The sequence below is a fragment of the Elephas maximus genome, chromosome 3, assembly GCF_024166365.1.
Source record: "Elephas maximus indicus isolate mEleMax1 chromosome 3, mEleMax1 primary haplotype, whole genome shotgun sequence".
Taxonomy (NCBI): domain Eukaryota; kingdom Metazoa; phylum Chordata; class Mammalia; order Proboscidea; family Elephantidae; genus Elephas; species Elephas maximus.
Genome location: NC_064821.1, coordinates 110,096,590 through 110,114,589, shown reverse-complemented (window position 1 = coordinate 110,114,589; position 18,000 = coordinate 110,096,590). Strand labels below are relative to the sequence as shown.

General features: G+C 45.3%; 1 protein-coding gene across 3 annotated transcripts in view; it reads right to left on the bottom strand.

The window, feature by feature from the left end:
- Positions 1 to 6,563, bottom strand: part of CACHD1 (cache domain containing 1) — a 295,097-nt gene extending 288,534 nt beyond the window's left edge. Inside the window, exon 1 of one of the 3 annotated variants that reach the window (XM_049879478.1) lies at positions 5,931 to 6,563. In XM_049879478.1, the coding sequence (XP_049735435.1) occupies positions 5,931 to 6,149 (219 nt within the window). In that variant the 5' untranslated portion in view covers positions 6,150 to 6,563. The remainder of the gene's footprint in view (positions 1 to 5,930) is intronic. The other 2 variants (XM_049879479.1, XM_049879480.1) reach the window with 2 other exon arrangements.
- Between the last annotated feature and the right edge of the window lie 11,437 nt (positions 6,564 to 18,000).

Sequence of the window (18,000 nt, the reverse complement as noted above, 5' to 3'; positions counted from 1 at the left end):
CCATTTTCTTCTGCCCTCAAACGTTAAATTTCAAAGGAGAACAAGGCAGCAATTTTTCCACTGAAGCTTATATTATACACAAGCCACCTAATTAAATCGCATTATTTGCAAATGCAGGTGATTTTCTTTTCCTAAAACATAGTATATTGCATAAGAACACATTCAAATCACTCTAAATTGTGCCATGCCTGGTATGACTCACATGTTTTAGTGAAAAATACAAACCTTCCCTAACATGACTGTAAATCACCATGCAGTTATAATACAGCCATCAAGGGACTTGTGTCCAATAACCACAGAAGTTCTAGCTCATGATAGCCAAAGAAACTAAATGAGACATGGGAACCATACAGAAAGGGTTGCATAGGAGTCAGAGCCACCCTCCTATTAACGAGTTTAAGATGTACCCAGCTGTGTTGTCTGGTGCCATCAAAGGGATTTAGAAATGTCTGATGAACTACTGACCTTTTTACCCTTCATGTTTATGGCCATGCTGCTGCTATGAGGACCAGCTTCTGTGCGTGAAGTTTTCACTGAACACGTCAAGGGAGAAGTAGCCGAATGCCTTGACCTCACCAGTGGTGCTTGGGCAGCCCTCTTCTGTGCTTCCATAATAACCTGTTCCTAGGTCTACCATTTGGCAAAGAATATTGAATATGCCAGGGACTGCCAAAAGAACGAACAAATCTGTCTTGGAAGAAGTGCAGCCAGAATGCTCCTTAGAGGCAAGAACGGCGAAGACTGCATCTTACATACTTTGGACATGTTGTCAGGAGGGATCAGTCCCTGGAGAAGGACATCATGCTTGGCAGAGTACAGGGTCAGCAGAAAAGAGGAAGACCCTCAACGAGGCAGATTGACACAGTGGCTGCAACAATGAGCTCAAGCATAACAACGATTGTAAGGATGGTGCAGGACTGGGCAGTGTTTCATTCTGTTGTGCACAGGGTCGCTATGAGTCGGAACCGACTCGAGGGCACCTAACAACAACAACAACAGGTCTACCATTCGGTTCCTGGGTAGCACTCAGCCAGTAAACCTAAGATTGGCAGTTCAAACCCACCCAGCAGCTCTGCAGGAGAAACAGCCTGGCAGTCTGCTTCCATAAAAACTACAGCCAAGAAAACCCTACAGAACAGTTCTACTTTATAACACACAGGGTCGTCATGAGTTGGAATCAACTCCGCAGCACGAGGCAACACCACCACCACCTCTACCACTGCACGAATCCATTGCATTGTAAGACCTCTGTGCCTCTGGCTGACCCCTACGTCATAATGCCTTTTTGTATCTCATCTCCATCATTAGCTGAGAGCTTATTTTTATGGGCATAGACCTGACCTTATTCACTGTTGATCCCCAGCCTAGTCTAACCCAAGTACCCTCATAGAGTAAAATAACATAGAGTAGAAGCCCCCAAAAGTTTGTTAAATGCGTGCAAAAATGAATGAACTTATGTACTAATGTTCTGTTGCATACAAAGAAGGCATGCCCTTTCCCTTCCCACCGTAGTCACTATTTAAAACATTGTTCCATACTTTCAGCCAACACCACTGCCCCAGCTGAGCCTTTCAGTTCCTGAAGTCACGTCTCTCCTGGCTGCTGCTCTTTGGACTTGAGTTGAAGCTATAGTTTGTGCTTCTGATATTTCTTCTGCTCCTATTGGAAGGAAACCACCCCCCCTCAGGCCTCATCTAGCAGCTGTCTGACCAACCTGCTGGCGTGTCTGCCAAGTTCAGAGTGAGTATGTCCAGCCCAACAAGCTGTGTTAGAAAGAACATCCAGGCGGGCACACTGGCCATGTGCCAGGCCCTTGCTGTTAGGAAGCCTTATTGTCATATAATGTTAAATGGGCCTTATAAGTGCCTGGTGAAATGGCTCCCAAAGCCAGTTATGCCTTATAACAAGCAGGCATTGCTACTTAGCTGTTTTAACCTGTGTGATCTTACCTTCTCCACTGGACTGTAAGCTCCTAAGAGCCAGTGCTGGAATAATTCTTTATGAGCCCCCTGGACACCTAGTATGGTACTCTGTGCACACTAAGCAATCAATCATGATTCACTGATTTAAGTCCAATGGCATCCCATCATCATTTCTCAGCCCCAGCTTAACAGGTGCCTTCACGTGCATTATTTTCATGAAGTCCACACAGCAAATCTCTAGGAATCATCATCAACCCCAATTTTACAGATAAAGGTCACCCAACTTATAAAGAGACAGAGCTGGAATCCAGGTCTCCAAATACCCAACAGGGGGTTCCTTCCACTCCAGGATGCTGTTTGATAAAAAGTTGTTGCGTAAATGCATAAGTAGAAGCAAGTGTCCCAGGACCCAGCCACACACTGCTGCTCCCCAGACCTGAACGCTGATAGACCCCTGAGGAGACTATGATTAGGTTTTTGACTTTTACCCATGATGTATGATGTCTGCTGCCAGGGGGGCAGTATTCAGTCGGCAGCTTTCCCAGGGCACTGGCAAAATTAGTTGGTGCAAATCACTTAAAGGTTTTGGTTTGTTTTTTTGTTTTTGTTTTTAGTCCATTACTAAAAAGGAACAACAAAAAAACATAAGCAGGCAGCCTCCATTAGAAATCCTTTCCAAGGAAACCTTTATGATAAACCGCTTTTCAAGCTGTCTTCTCTATCAGCAAGCAAAACTATGTCATGGGAACTACAGCACTGAAAGAAGGCCTGGTTTTTGTTTTTGTAAAATTAGCCCTTGCAACCTACTGTGAGCCTTACGTGCTGCCATTCGCAATGCTGCAAAAAAAAAAAAAAAAAAAAAAACAGGCCTAGTTTGAGGGCTACTTTGCAATCTCTCAAAAATAAAATTGTTCTTGGAAAATGTCAGCAGCAGAAGCCATTTAAAAGTCTGGAAATTGACTTTTTACATATAAACTGAGCTACAGAAAGTTTCTCATAAAATGAGATGCTGTCCTAAAAGGTCCAGCCTGTGCTCAAAAATGCCAAGGTCAAACGAAAGGAGTCAATCCACTAAAGGAAACCTCCTCTCCCCACCCCCATATTCGCATGGAAGTCTGACTTGGCTTACCTTACGAGTGATTAAGACCACCGCATCTATTAAGTCCAACATTCTACAAAGAAGGACTACATAACCTGCACTTTAGGTCACTAAAACCAAACCCACTGCTGTCGAGTCAATTCCAACTCATAGCGACCCCACAGGACCGAGCAGAACTGCTCCATAGGATTTCCGAGGCTATGTATCTTTACAGAAGCAGACGACCACATCTTTCTCCGGAGGAGCGGCTGGTGGGCTCAAAACGCCGACCTTTCAGTTAACAACCGGGGGCTTTAACCACTGTGGCACACTAAATTCCTGTAATTTCAGATCCATTGAACAAGCCCCAAAGGTTTACAGAGGAAAACGTGAGGCTCACAATCTTTGCTCTAAGGGCCAAAAATCTAACCTGAATTAGATTTTATTTTTACAAGTCTTCCCCCAAACCGCTGGCAGTCTAACTAAATTAAAAAGAGATTCCCCCAATTTCCCCAGATGGAGGCAAGTGGCAGATCAATGTACAGCTCAAGAAGAGGAATTTAAATACAGTATGTGCTTCTCCTTTCAAAAAAGGAGAGAAGCCACTTCACATTTTGCCAGACAAAACCCTGTCCGCAGGAGGCCAGTCTCCACAATGAGATTGCAAAGGTGTTAGAAAGAGGCCAGTTGGAAGGAGATAAAGGGCCATTTGGGCACAAACCCCTCACCGAGCAGAGTTTTTTTTTTTTTTTTCTCAGAAGTGTCTCTTTTTCAACAGGGAAGCCTTTTAAATCCACATTTGCTTTAGATCCCTGCCTGAATGACAATGTGTTGGGATCAGATTTCACCTTTTGTCGTAGATCAGGTGAGAAACAGTAAAACTGCTGTCAGCATCTTAGAAAAGCAAGTCCTTGGCTTACATGGGGAAGAGGGGAAGAAAAAAAAAAAAAACCCTAAGATCCCTTGTCCAGCCCTACTGATGGGGTGGAGGGGGACAAGTGCCTACTAATCCTACAAGCAGAGTCCGAAACTGCAACATATTATGTTTCCTTTATTAGAAGGGCTGCTACTATGTAAAATTACAATTCTCTTTGTGCTGTGAATTGAAACACCGACCAATGAAAAAGAAATCCTAATCATTTCCTAATATTTTAGTTCCATCTCCTCTAAAAGTCACTTACTTTACGTCTAAGAACTGTCAACAATAATCAGGAATCAGAAAATGCATATGGAAAAAATTATAGCTAAATATGAACCTGAAAGATCAGCACAGAAAGGAATAGTTAAATGATGTATCTTACTTAAGGGCTTATCTTTCATTATGCAAATGAAGAAAATCCGATTCTATTGCAGTTCAGGGCCCGAGTACATGTACACACACACACACACAAAAAATGTTAAATTACCTTTGAAGCAAACCATCCACTCCTCAACCCCACCTCACCCTTGGAAAAAAATCCCAATCGTTTTTCACTACAGAGAAAATCATCTGCGGAACTGGTTTAAGAAAAACTGTAGCATCTTGGGAGGAGCCTGGATGGGGAGGAGGGTGCAAAAAGATGGGGGAAACAGCAATTACCAAGTGACTCAAAACATCTTTCCCGGTGGGTGGTGGTAAGGGTGGTCGCAGTGAGAACCGAAATCAGAAATTCATTCCAGTAACACATCCCTGGAAACTTCGCTCTTTCGAAGGCGGTATTCTTCACCAATATTATTGTTAGAATGCATAAGAGAATGATGTTATTTTACTTAAGAATTTTTTTTTTTATCAGACTCCAAATGTCATCTCAATCTCTCCTAATCAAGTGGGCCTTTCCGGCGAAGTGGATTAAAATGACGGCGGGATGGAATCTCCAGGTGGTTGCTGTTTAATCATTTTTACTAATGTTGGCTACTAGTACCATCTTCAGCATTCCTTATTAGCCACCGGCAATTTTTCTGGAAGCCTCTCTTCCTCTCCTGAGGAGGATAAGCAGGATAAACAATCCGGAAAAATGGGAACCTTATTCACTTTGCTTCCTTTTTCCTCTTTCCCCCCAAAAGCACAGAAAACAAAAATCGCACGGCAAACAGCGCTCAACCCACAGCAGCTACAGCGGAAAGCAATAAAAAAAAAGTCCCACATACAGGACAAGAATCAGGAATCTACCAGACCAGCCCCTCCCCCAACATACCGGTGTGCGGGGGGAGCGCAGAGCCCACTCCCCCACCGCTGTGCAAGCAGCGGTGCCTTTGCTCCCCGCGCCCATCGGGGCGCCTCAGCAGAGGCGCAGCGAGGGTAACAAGCGCCCAGCGGCAATCTGTTCCCCACCCCGTCGGCCTCTTCGACCGCGGGAGGGGGATTCGCCCGCCGGCCTCGTAGGCGCCCCCTTGGACTTCTGGCGACGGGCAAAAGCCCCCCTCTAGTTCCCTTGCTACGCCTCTGCGCCTCGGTCGGGGAAACTCGAGAAGGTGGTCAAGGGGTGGGGTGAGGACCTCGGGGAATCTGCCGAGCCTGCCGGGGCCAGCTCCCCAGGGGTGGGTGCACAAAGAGGAAAGAAGAGTTTGCAGGGGTGGCGGAGTGAAAACAAGTGTGCAGGGGAGAAAGTGTGAAAATTAAGGAAAGAGGTGGGAGGACACCGAAAAATCCTCACCGAGAAAAATAAGCTGGTGCTCGGAAGAGAGGGGGTGCTGTGCGAGGGGAAAGTGGGTTCGGTTCTGTCGAGGAGAAAGGGAGGGGTGTGTGAGTTTATGAAAGACGAGTTGGTGTGTAGTTAGCAGGGATCTACGCAAAGAATAGAAGCGATCTGGCAGGACCGGGGGCTCTGTGCATGCAAGAAGGGTAGTGCACGGTCTAGGGGACCTGCACCGGGAATGGGACAGAGGTCTCCTGAGTAGAGGAGAAAGGCAAGATGCCTGACAAGTGTGGGAACGCGAAGAGGGCCACTTACCTGCATGGTGACGACCCCCAGCTCTTCGGCCGCCAGCCTTCGCATCTGGCTCGCCAGCACTTGCGCCTCGTCCAGGATGGAGAAGTCGGCGTCGCCCAAGGCGCCCGGGAGCCAGCACACGACCAGGCAAAGCAGCCAGAAGGGCGGCCGCCGCGCCCGGCAGCAGCGGATCAGGGCGGTTGTCCCGGCTGTCTCCTCTTCCTCCGGCTCGCGGGCCATGCTGCCTCCTCCCAGTCCCCGCCGACGGACTCAGGGCGCGGGGAAGCGGGAAGGAGGAACGGGCGATGCTCCCAGGGCCCGCTCGGAGCACCCGCAAAACTTTCTTCCTCTTCTGCAGAGTCCTCTCCGCGCCGCGGCGGCAGCTCCCAAACTTAGGGGGCGCCCGGCTACGGCGCGGGAGCTCGGGCGGCCACCATCGCCGAGCTCCGGCGGCGGGCGGGAGAGGAAGCGGTCGCTAGAGCGGTCGTAGGGACTCCGAGCGCCAGCTCGGCCCCCGAGGCGCGGCGGGCGTCTCGGAGAGCGGCGGCGCCCGCAGCCCGGGAAGCGCGGGCCGCGCGGCCGCCGGGCTGACAGTCGGGGCCGCGAGCCGCGGAGCTTTCGCTTCCCCCGGTGCCCGCGCAGCGAGGCGGCTGCGGCGAGGGCGGGCTGCGGCGCGGGGAGAGGAGGAGCGGCGACCCGGCTGCAAGGCTGGGGCAAGCACCAGAGCAAAGAGGGAGGGAGGGAGGTTTAAAAAAAAAAAAAAAAAACTGAAAGAAAGAAAGAGGTGGGGGAAAGGGAGGTGTCTAGTGCCACCACGCTGCGCTCCGGCTCCGTGCACTTCCCGGCTCCGCCGCTGCCGCCGCCACTGCTGCGGTGATTTATGGAACCAGGGAGGGAGAGGCGGGGAAATTCCCCTAGTCGCCCCTCCTCTCTTTCCTTCGCTCCCGCCTCGGAACCGGCCCCCCGAGACGCCCGCGGGCAAGCGACTTGTCTCTTCTCTTGGGTACCAGACCGCACGACGAATGGGGACTCACTTGGACCCTTCCCTTTACCGGTGACAGTGACCCCAGCACGTACCGCCTCCGCCCACGCGAAGGACTCCGGGGTCCCACCCGTTCAAGGTTCCACCCATCGAAAGTCCCTTTAAGTTCTACGACGCTGGCTTTCTTCCTGGCAGAGATTTGGGGAGGAGAGGACTGCGGTTTGTGCGTAAACTCCCTTTCTTGGATGTCATTAATACAATAGTCAGCACTTGTTCCATCAACAGATTATTTCTGAATAGCCACGCTGTGCCGGGTACTGTGCTCTGGGGTTTGTATACATTTATCCTTTAATCCCCAGGACATTCCTATGGGTTACGTTTCTTTATCCCAAAATTTTAGGTAACAAAGACTGAGGCTTAGTGAGGTGGAATAAATTGCTGAAGGTCACCCAGGGGATAAGAGGCAGATCCAGAATTTAAGCACAAGTCTCATTCCAAGGCTCTTGCTCTTAAACACGACACAGTTCTGTCTCCCTTTGGAAAAGAACCATCTGACAAGAAAACTACTGAACAAGAGTTCCCCCTGCACACCTGTTCTCAGAAGCAGGGACAAGCAAGGTTAACTTTCCTGTTTGCTCCTGACTCCTGGCTCTGACAAATCACCTGATGGAAGTACCTGGAACAAGTGGATGAGGGGAGGGAATGTTGGGCAGCCATTTCTTCTTCCAAGCACTGTGAGGTGGCTGATTGCGGGCTCTTAGAGAACAGAGCCATGCCCAGGAAGACTAAGGGTAGCCTAGTGGAAGTGGTAGCAGGATTGTTGTTAGCTTCCCTGGAGTCTCCCAGACTCATGGTTACCCCATGTGTTACAGAGTAGAAGTAGTCCATAAGGTTTGGTTTTCTTGGCAGTTATCTTTACAGAAGCGGTTCACCAGGCCTTTCCTCCACCAAGTGGCTGGGTGGGTTCAACCTCCAACTTTTGGATTAACAGCCCATTGCAGCCTGCTTGGGCCACCTGGGCTCCTGTAGCAGGACTAGAACCTGCATTTAGTGCTGTTTTCACTTTACCTCTAAACCTGTTTTCTTTGTCTATGTATTGTGTTAAAAACTCACCTTCTCCTGTAGGCTGTCCCTGGCCCTTCTTACCTGCTTGTGACCCTTTATTCTGAATTCCCCAGCCAGTGTTTTCTCTGCTACATCATAAATCTTCTCATTTTGTGACCCTCTCCACTCTATGCCCCCCAGCACCGGCACACCCAACTCTTGCAGTGTATCATTCAGTATCTGCAATGTTTGTTTTGTATAACTCCACACCTACTGGAACAAAGTGAGCTTGTTGAAGGGGCCAATCTGTTTATCTCCATGCCATTCATATGTATGTAGTACGAATTGTAAAAAATAATTCTCGAATTAATAAAGGGATAAAAATTGTGTCTTCCTCTATTTTTTTCTTTTTTTGGCTTACCTTTTACACAATAGTTAATCAGAGAATCTCAAAACATTAGGCCGTGATATAAGTGCAACAGAAAAGAACAAAAATAATGACAGCTCGCATTGGTAATATTTGAATTAGATTCAAGATCACCGTTAAGTAGTCACACATGTCTAATCTATCCTTCTGAAATGTCTTCAAGATGGCCTCTCCTTCCTGGTCCTTTATATGTTGATATTTTTATTGTTGTTGTTGTTAGTTGCCGACTAGTCAGCTCCAACTCATGAAATGTTGCCTGGTCTTGTAACATCTTAATGATCATTTGTTTTTGTCATATTTGGGCCCATTTTTGCATGTATTGTGTCAGTCCATCACGTTGAGGGTTTCCCTTGTTTTCTCTGCCCCTTTGTCTTAGTCATCTAGTGCTGCTATAATAGAAATATCACAAGTGGATGGCTGTGACAAAGAGAAACTTATTTCCTCACAGTAAAGTAGGCTAAAAGTCCAAATCCAAGGCGTCAGCACCAGGGGAAGGCTTTCTCTCTCTGTCGGCTCTGGAACCTTGTCCTCAATCTTCCCACAGTCAGGAGCTTCTCAGGTGCAGGGACCCTGGGTTCCGAGGATGCACTCTGCTCCTGGTGCTGCTTTCTTGGTAATACGAGGTCCCCAACTCTCTGCTTGCTTCCCTTTCCTTTTATCTCTTGTGAGATAAAAGGTGGTGCAGGCCACACTCCAGGGAAACTCTTTTTACCTTGGATTAGGGAGGTGACCGCAGTAAGGGTGGTGTTGCAATCCCACCCTTATCCGCTCAACATAAAATTACAATCACAAAATGGAGGACAATCACACATGGCCTAACCAAGTTACTACACAATTTTGGAGCGGACATAATTCAATCTATGATGCCCTCTATCAAACATGTTGTCCTTTTCTAGAGATTTGTCTTTCTTGATGAAATGTCCAAAAACAAGTAAGCCGAAGCTTTGTCATCCTCACTTCTAAGGTGAGTGCTGGTTGTCTAAGACCAATTTGTTCATTCTTCTGGCAGGGCACGGTATGCTCAATATTCGTTGCCAGCACCACGATTTGAATGCATCAGTTCTTCTTCTGTATTCCTTTTTTATTGTATTTTTACACCCCCATTGCCATTGAGTCAATTCCAACTCATAGTGACCCTATAGGACAGAATAGAACTGCCCCATAGGATTTCCTAGTCTGTAAATCTTTACAGAAGTAGACTGCCACATGTTTCTCCTGCACAGTGGCTGGTGGGTTTGAACCGCCGACCTTTTCAGTTAGCAGCCAAGCATTTTACTACTGCCCCACCAGGCACTCCTACTTCATTGTATTTGGGGGTGGGGGGCGGGCGGAGATTCTATTTCTTGGTATTCTAATCCTATGTCTCTTTTTCTTTTTTTTACCCTAAGGCTCTTTTTGAGAACTCCCCCACATCCCCATGCCTTCATTCATCACCAAATACCAGCAATTTACAAACTTCTAAACAGTGCTCAACCTCCCTCTTAAGCTGGGTCTCCATTCTTCCAACTGGTTACTGGCTTCTCTACCAGATAGACCTGAATTAACACTCGTTACTGTTCTCTCCTGCTCTCCACCTAAATCTGTACCTGACTTCAAACCTGGGTGGATGTCACCCACTCTCCAAGCTGGGTACTTCACTCCCCACACTCACTCCAGTTCTCTGCATTCTCTCATCCGTCCCCTGCTCTGCATCTGCATCCCACTGGCCAACTTCCGTTCCTCATCACAGCTCACCTACATTATGCCACTGTCTCCTCACGGGTCTCCTTGCAGGTTGTCCCTCCCCTATCATTCTATCCTTTACACTGAAACCAAAATCATCCTTCTAAAAGTCAAATCTAAACTTGTCACTTACTAACCTAAACATTTCTGAGGCCCCGTCACAGAGAACTAAATGTCACACAACAAACAAGGCTCTTCATGATCTGAGCTACTACAGCCACTCTGCCTCCCAAATACTTCACCATCTCCAGAAAACGGGCCCATCATTTTTTCTGAATGCCTCTGCTCATCCTTTTCTGGAGGTCTTGAAAGCCTTCCCCTTCTCTCTTCCTGGTAAGTCCCTATTCTGAGGCTGAGGTGTCGGCTCTGTGAAACCTTCTCCAACCCCAACCCTCACAGAAGTTACTGCGCCTCTTCTAGTGTTCCAAAGCTCTCTGTTCTTCTCTCAACACTTAATGTCTTCCAGCATTTAACAAGCAGCATTGTGACTGTCCATTAGAAAGCCTCGTTTTCTGCACCCTAATGTTTCCCAAGGGGGCAGTGGTGGTTCAGTGATACGATTCCGGCCTTCCATGGAGGAGATGGGTTTCAATTTCTAGGCAGTGCACCTCATGTGCAGCCCCGCCCATCTGGCAGCGGAAACTTGTGTATTGCTATAATGCAGAACAGGTTTAAGCAGAGCTTCCAGGCTAAAATGGACTAGGAAGAAAGGCCTGGCGATCTACTTCTGAAAATCAGCCAACGAAAACCCTATGGATCACAACGATCCTATCCACAACAGATCATGGCGGATGGCAAAGGACCAAGCAGCATTTCTTTCCTTTGTGCATGGGGTCACGATGAGTAGGGGCTGACTTCATGGCAGCTAACAACATCGTTTCTGAAAGTGTGGCCCACCAGCCACCTACAGCAGAATCACCTCGATGCTTTGAATAAGCGGCAAATCCTGAGCCCTTTGTTGGGTGTATACCCAATAAACAATAGGTATGATTCTGCAAGCTGAAGTTATGAGGGAGGAAGCACTACAAATAAGCAAAGAAAAACAATCAGAGAGAAAGGACAGTAGAGTACACGGGACATGTGGCCTGTGGCACCAGAACCCAGAACTAACTTTTTTTCAGAACTTTCCCATTCCAATTCCGGGCTGTATGTACTACTAATGATAGACTCAGTTTTTCTCCTTCTGGCCTGGCTATAACTCTAAGAATCAAGTTCAACTGTTCTATACAGACAGGGCACTATTGAACCGTATGGCTGGATGAACTACAAAATGATGAAAAGACTGGTAGGTAGGCCAGCCATAACTGTCCCTAGTAAACTGTTGTTGTTGTTATTAGGTGCCATTGAGCCGGTTCTAACTCATAGCGGCCCTGTGTACTACAGAATGAAACACTGCCTGGTCCTGCACCACCTTCATAATCCTTGTTATGCTTGAGCCCATTGTTGTAGCCACTGTGTCAGTCCACCTCATTGAGGGCCTTCCTCTTCTTCTCTGACCCTCTACTTTACCAAGCATGATGTCCTTCTCCAGGGGCTGGTCCCTTCTGACAACATGTACAAAGTATGTAAGATGCAATCTCTCCATTCTTGCTTCTAAGGAGCATTCTGGTTGTACTTCTTCCAAGACACGTTTGTTCTTTTGGAAGTCCATGGTATATTCCATATTCTTCGCCAACTCCACAATTCAAAGGCGCCAATTCTTCTTCAGTCTTCCTTATTCATTGTCCAGCTTTTGCATGCATATGGTGCAATTGAAAACACCATCGCTTGAGTCAGGAGCACCTTAGTCTTCAAGGTGACATCTTTGCTTTTCAACACTTTAAAGAGGTCTTTCACAGCAGATTTGCCCAACACAATGCGTCTTTTGATTTCTTGACTGCTGCTTCCACGGCTGTTGATTGTGGATCCAAGTAAAATGAAATCCTTGACAACTTCCATCTTTTCTCTGTTTATGCTGATGTTGCTCATCGGTCCAGTTGTGAAGATTTTTGTTTTCTTTATGTTGAGCTGCAATTCATACTGAAGGCTATGGTCTTTGATCTTCATCAGTAAGTGCTTCAAGTCCTCTTTACCTTCAACAAGCCAGGTTGTGTCATCTGCATAATGCAGATAGTTAATGAGTCTTCCTCCAATACTGATGCCCTGTTTGTCTTCATACAGTATAGCTTCTCGGATTATTTCCTCAGCATACAGATTGAATAGGTATGGTGAAAGGATATAACCCTGATGCACACCTTTCCTGACTTTAAACCATGCAGTATGTCCTTGTTTTGTTTGAACAACTGCCTCTTGTTTTATGTACAGGCTCCTCATGAGTACAATTAAGTGTTCTGGAATTCCCATTCTTTGCAATTAAATAAAACAAATAGAAACAGCTAACGGTCTAGACATGGAAACCCTAGTGACATAGTGGTTAAGAGCTACAGCTGCTAACCAAAAGGTGGGCAATTCAAATTCACCAGGCACTTCTAGGAAACCCTGTGGGGCAGTTCTACTCTGTCCTATATGATCGCTATGAGTCAGAACCAACTCGATGGCAAAGGGTTTGGTTTGGTTTTGGTAATGATCTAAACAGAATCCTAGATCTCAGATCATCCCTGTATATTTTTGCATTCCTCCCATGGATTTTTAAAACCACCAAATTTCCCATTTCCCTTCAAACTGGGAGCTAGCAAAGGCAGAAAAACAGTAAAAGGTATAATTTACTGATACCCTATGAGTCAGACACTGTATATGGCCCACAAGGTGTCATTTCTTAAACTTTTAGTGTTTCCTATGTTCCATCAACTTCAAAACAGAGAGGAGGTGATTTTTTTTATTGAGATTTTACACACAAGAAACAGGTTCAGAAAGGTTAAGTAACTTGCCCAAAGTTGCAGGCCAGTAAGCAGAAGAGCTAGGATGGGAAACTCAGGTCTGTTCGACTCCAAACCCAATTCTCTTGCTGCTCTGCCATGTGTCAATTTGAATGAGAAAAAAAAAAAAAAGAGGAAAAAGAAAGGAAGGAATAATAATTACCACCCAGTGGATCACTGCCTAGGGAATATCCCTATTTCCAAGGCAACAACTGGTTTTTCCTGTTTATTTCAGCAAACATTTATTGAGCATTTGCTATGCACCAAGAATTTTGCTGGGTGCTGGAGATTCAAAGATGAATAAGATTGTCTGCCTTTAAGAACTTTACAGTAAGTGGGGAAGCAGAGAATTTTAAGATAGATAATATATAGAGCAAGTACCCAGGGCCCTTCCACTTACTATTCCCTGTGCCTTGAATGCTCTTCCTCCAGGTGTCTGCATTTCACTGAGAAGAACTGTGAAAGGTCTAAGACTCTGCCCTACTTGCAAGCCAACAAGTCAGCCCACCACAGTGTCATGGATGCTGGCAGAAGATATGAGACTCCTGGGTTAGAGACAAAGGATTTTATTACCCACAGTAATAGCTGTAGTCAGAGTGTCAGCATTCATACCAATTCTCAAATTCTCGATACTCTTAGCACAACATATAGAGGGCCAGGTGATGCTTATATACACAGTGGGTAGCCTTAAAGGAGAAGGACCACAAGCTTAGCTAGCCCAAATGTTTTATTATTAGATATAAACAAAACTGCCCTTTGCCCCAGAGGGAAATAACTTTAATATACTGAACAGAAAGCAAATTTGTCCCTTGTCTCAGAGAGACACTATTTCTACCCTGCAAGGCTGTTCACTATACAGACATCCATGAAACTATAGTCCAGAACAAAAAGTCAATTACTACTTTGCTCCCAAGGCAGTAATTTGCATAGTCAAACAGTGACTATATAAAATAAAATATAAAATAGGGAAATAATATTAATAAAAAAATAGCTAACATTTTCTGAGTGATTTCTAGGTTACATTTTGCTAAGTGTTTTAAGTGGGATTATCTCATTTAATCCCTAAAACTCTATAAGTAATAGTAATAAAAGCTAACATTTATCAAGCTTTCACTAGGTTGTAGACAATATGCTAAGTGTTTTAAATGGATTATTTAATCTTAACCTTGCAAAGATCCTATTCAGTAGGTATAATCATCCCCATTTTACAGATTAGGAAAGTGAAGTTTAGCAAGATTAAGTTCTTTGCCCAAGCTTTCACAACATGTGATAGTGTCATTATTTAACTCCAGGCCATCACTCTTAATCACAGTACTATCCTGCCTCATAATAACGTGCAGGTATTATTTTCAAATCCATTTTGCAAAAAATGAAACTAATGCCCAGAAAAGTTGAGCCATGAACCTATGTCTGTATGAAAGCCAAAGTACAAGAATTTAACCACAAAATATTTTTGAAGGATCAGAAACACTGATGATTATGGATTTCATGTTTTATTAATGTTATCCAGCTGACTTCAACTTGAATTAGTATATGAGTAATTTAGAGGTAAATGGGGCAAACCAGATGCAGAATTTAAGAAAATCTTTATCTTTCACTCGTGCCAGGGATTCTGCCACATCCTAGAAAGCAGGCATGTGACAGGCATACTCTCTGCCCTTAAGAGCTTATGGCTTGGTGACAAAGACAGATACTGAACAGAAACTGAAAGCATGAGAAATTTTACAAAAGGCAGACTCTGTACTAGGCACTTTCCAATCAGTGCCTCTGTTGTCCCTGCAATGCTGGAGAATTCTAGAATTCCCACCACACAATAGATGTGTATACTAAGCTTTGTAACTTGACCTTAGAGCCCCAGGGGTAAAGAGTGTCCAAGCTAGCCCTTGCTAGTGTTGTCCTAAAAACATGCAATGGACACCTCTAGAATGAGTTAGAAAACTCTTGTTTCACCTGCCATTCATCACTCTAGTTATCCGTGGTCCATTCAAGTCTGCTCTTGACCCCAGATCCCCACCTTCAGCACCTCTGGGTTTGATGAGCCATTTTGGACAGAATACTTCTGTATGTCACCACAGACGCTTTTAAATTATTCACTCTCTGGCACTGGGCATCCCAGTGTTGGATGTCTTTCCCCTCACCTCACAGCACTGACTAGGCAGAGTTGCTTCCTGCCTGGCCAACCCTAAGTGAAGGGGACCACACAAGTACAACCTGAAGGCATCAAGTTTGAAATTCAAGAGTCAACTGTGAATTCTCTCTCTTTTTTTTATTGAACCTGGTTAAATAGTTTCGTTTCTCCAATATTTATTTATCATTGACCCCACCTAAGCTTCAGAATTAAATAAAAATTCTTAAGCACACCGGGACTCACAGGATCTGGTCCCAGACACATCTCTCTGCTTCCCCACCACCCTCTTCCCAGCACACACCTACATCCTATGCACCAGCCAAAAGAAGCCGCTTGAATCTCTGACAAACATTCCCCTTTGTTCCACACTTTCTTGCCTTTGCTCTTTGGATTTCATCTGCTTGGAATGTCTTTCCCCACCTTTTCCACCAGGCTAAGGCCTTCTTAGAGCCCTGGTGGTGCAGTGGTTAAAAGCTTGGCTGCTCGCAAAAAAAGGTCAGCAGTTCAAGTCCACCAGCCACTCCTCGGAAACCCTTAGGGGCAGTTCTACTTTGTCCTATAGGGTCGTTATGAGTCGGAACTGACTCAAGGGCGCCTAACAACAACAAAGGCCTTCTTAGGAGTCCATGGGTGGTACAAGTAGTTAATGTGCTCAGCTGCTAACCATAAGGTTGGAAGTTTGAGTCCACCCAGAGATGCCTTGGAAGAAAGGCCTCGTGATCTACTTCTGAAAATTCAACTATTGAAAATCTTATGGAATACAGTTCTACTCTGACACACATGGGGTTGCCATAAGATGCAGTCCACTCAATGGCAACTGGAAAAGGTCTTATCTTTGCAGGTTCAGTTGGAATCACCCAGCCCTGGGAAAACTTTCTTGACGGCTCTGCCTGCTACCCTGGGTAGAGGTGATTGCCTCCGTCCTCAACGATCAATTAGCCTTTTTCCTTCAGGGGAAAAACAGACAAAAAAAACCCAAAAACCTGTTGCCGTGGAGTCAATTCCAACTCATAGATTCTGATTCATAGCAACCCTATAGGACAGAGTAGAACTGCCCCATAAGGTTTCCAAGTAGTGGGTGGTGGGTTCAAACTGCCAACCTGTAGGTCAGCAGCCATAGCTCTTAACCACTGCACCACCAGGGCTCATAAAAACTCATGCTTGTTTTTAGCCTTTAATACCATACTTCTCACCAGCAAATTGCATGTAAGCAAACCAGTTGCCATGGAGCTGATTCCAATTCATGGCCACCTCATGTGTGTCAGCATAGAACTGTGCTCCATAGGGTTTTCAATGGCTGAATTTTCTGAAGTAGATTGACAGGCTTTTCTTTGAGGCACCTCTGGATGGACTTGAACCTCCAATCTTTTGGTTAGCTGCTGAGCACATTAACTATTTGTACCATCCAGGGACTCCAAATGGCACATAAACCCAAACCCACTGCTGTCGAGTTGATTCTGACTCATAGCAACTCCGTAGAGTTTCCAAGGCTGTAAATCTCAATCGAAGCAGACTGCCACTGGTGGTTTCGAACCACCGACCTTTCCATTAGCAGTTTATCACTGCTTTCTCTATGACTTTGGAGATATAAAGGAGAATTAAAAAAAAAAAAAAAAAACCATTGCTGTCAAGTTGATTCCAACTCATAGCAACCCTGTAGGACAAGTAGAACTGCCCTCATATGTTTTCCAAGGAGTGACTGGTGGATTCAAACTGCTGACCTTTTGTTTAGCAGTCACGCACTTCACCACTGTGCCATCAGGGTTCCAAGCATTTACTGAAATGATAAATACCTGAATCTACCTCTTCCTGCTTAGCCTCTACACAGATCTGGAGACTATTAAGTATTTGTAGAAATATCACATTCAAATGCGTACATGGACCGGGAAGATAATGCAAATACGTTAATTGGCCTTGGCAGACATGTGTCTTGTCTAAAGAGACCCCTGGTTTAGGCACATGAAGTCCCCTGGAGATGGAGGGAGACCCTGGACACGTCTAGTTTCTCCTTCTGCCAATAGATGAAGATTTATCTTTTTTTTTTTCATATTTCCAAGTAAGGAAGTTTTATAATTCTCCCTGAACATACTATACCAATAAGATTAATATCAAAACATCAAATTCACCTTCGTACTTCCTATTGCGTTTTCTATTCTCTGCCATGAGAGCAGAAACAATGTTGTTCATGTGTTCTGTTTACCATTTAGCACATGGTGGGTGTTTAATTAGTGTTAAAACAGTAATCAAAACATGTAGAAGGTGAAAGAAAAAGTGAAGTATTTTTAATGAAAGTGTGTGACAATAATTTTCCTTTTGAAAATGCATTCAACTTAAACGTTATTTCTTATTTATATAACCCTTGTCTTTTCTGTAGCACATTAGCAACAGGAGAAAAAAATACAGGTTCATGTCATAGTCAAAATGATAGTTCACAACCCTCTGTGTTCTGGTCGCTCATTCATTCATTTATTCATCTGGCAAATAATTTAGGGCCTTCTATTTACTTTTTTTTATTTACCAGGCACTGTGGTTATCACCCTGACTCTACTTTTACCCGTGGGTTGCTTTCAGGTCACCCCTCATCTTTCTTCCCTAAAAGTTCTAGGTGGCTGTGCTCTTTTCCTTTGTTCGTCATTGCTAGCTGACATCCATCCCTGTCCCAGATTCTGGTCTGCTGCTGTGAACCAAAGGTGACTTACAATATATTTAAAAATTGCCAGTAGAAACAGTGTATGGCCACACTGGTACACACCAGCACACTCTGCCCCTGGGCTCCAGTGCTGACGTCAACTTCAACGTCACTGAGCTCTTCAGATGTGCTAAGTTGCTATTAGTTTCCTAGGAGAACAAAATACTACAAACTGGGTGGTTTATAAGAGCAGAATTTTATTGTTTCATAGTTCTAGAGGCTAGAAGTCCAAATCAACATGTCG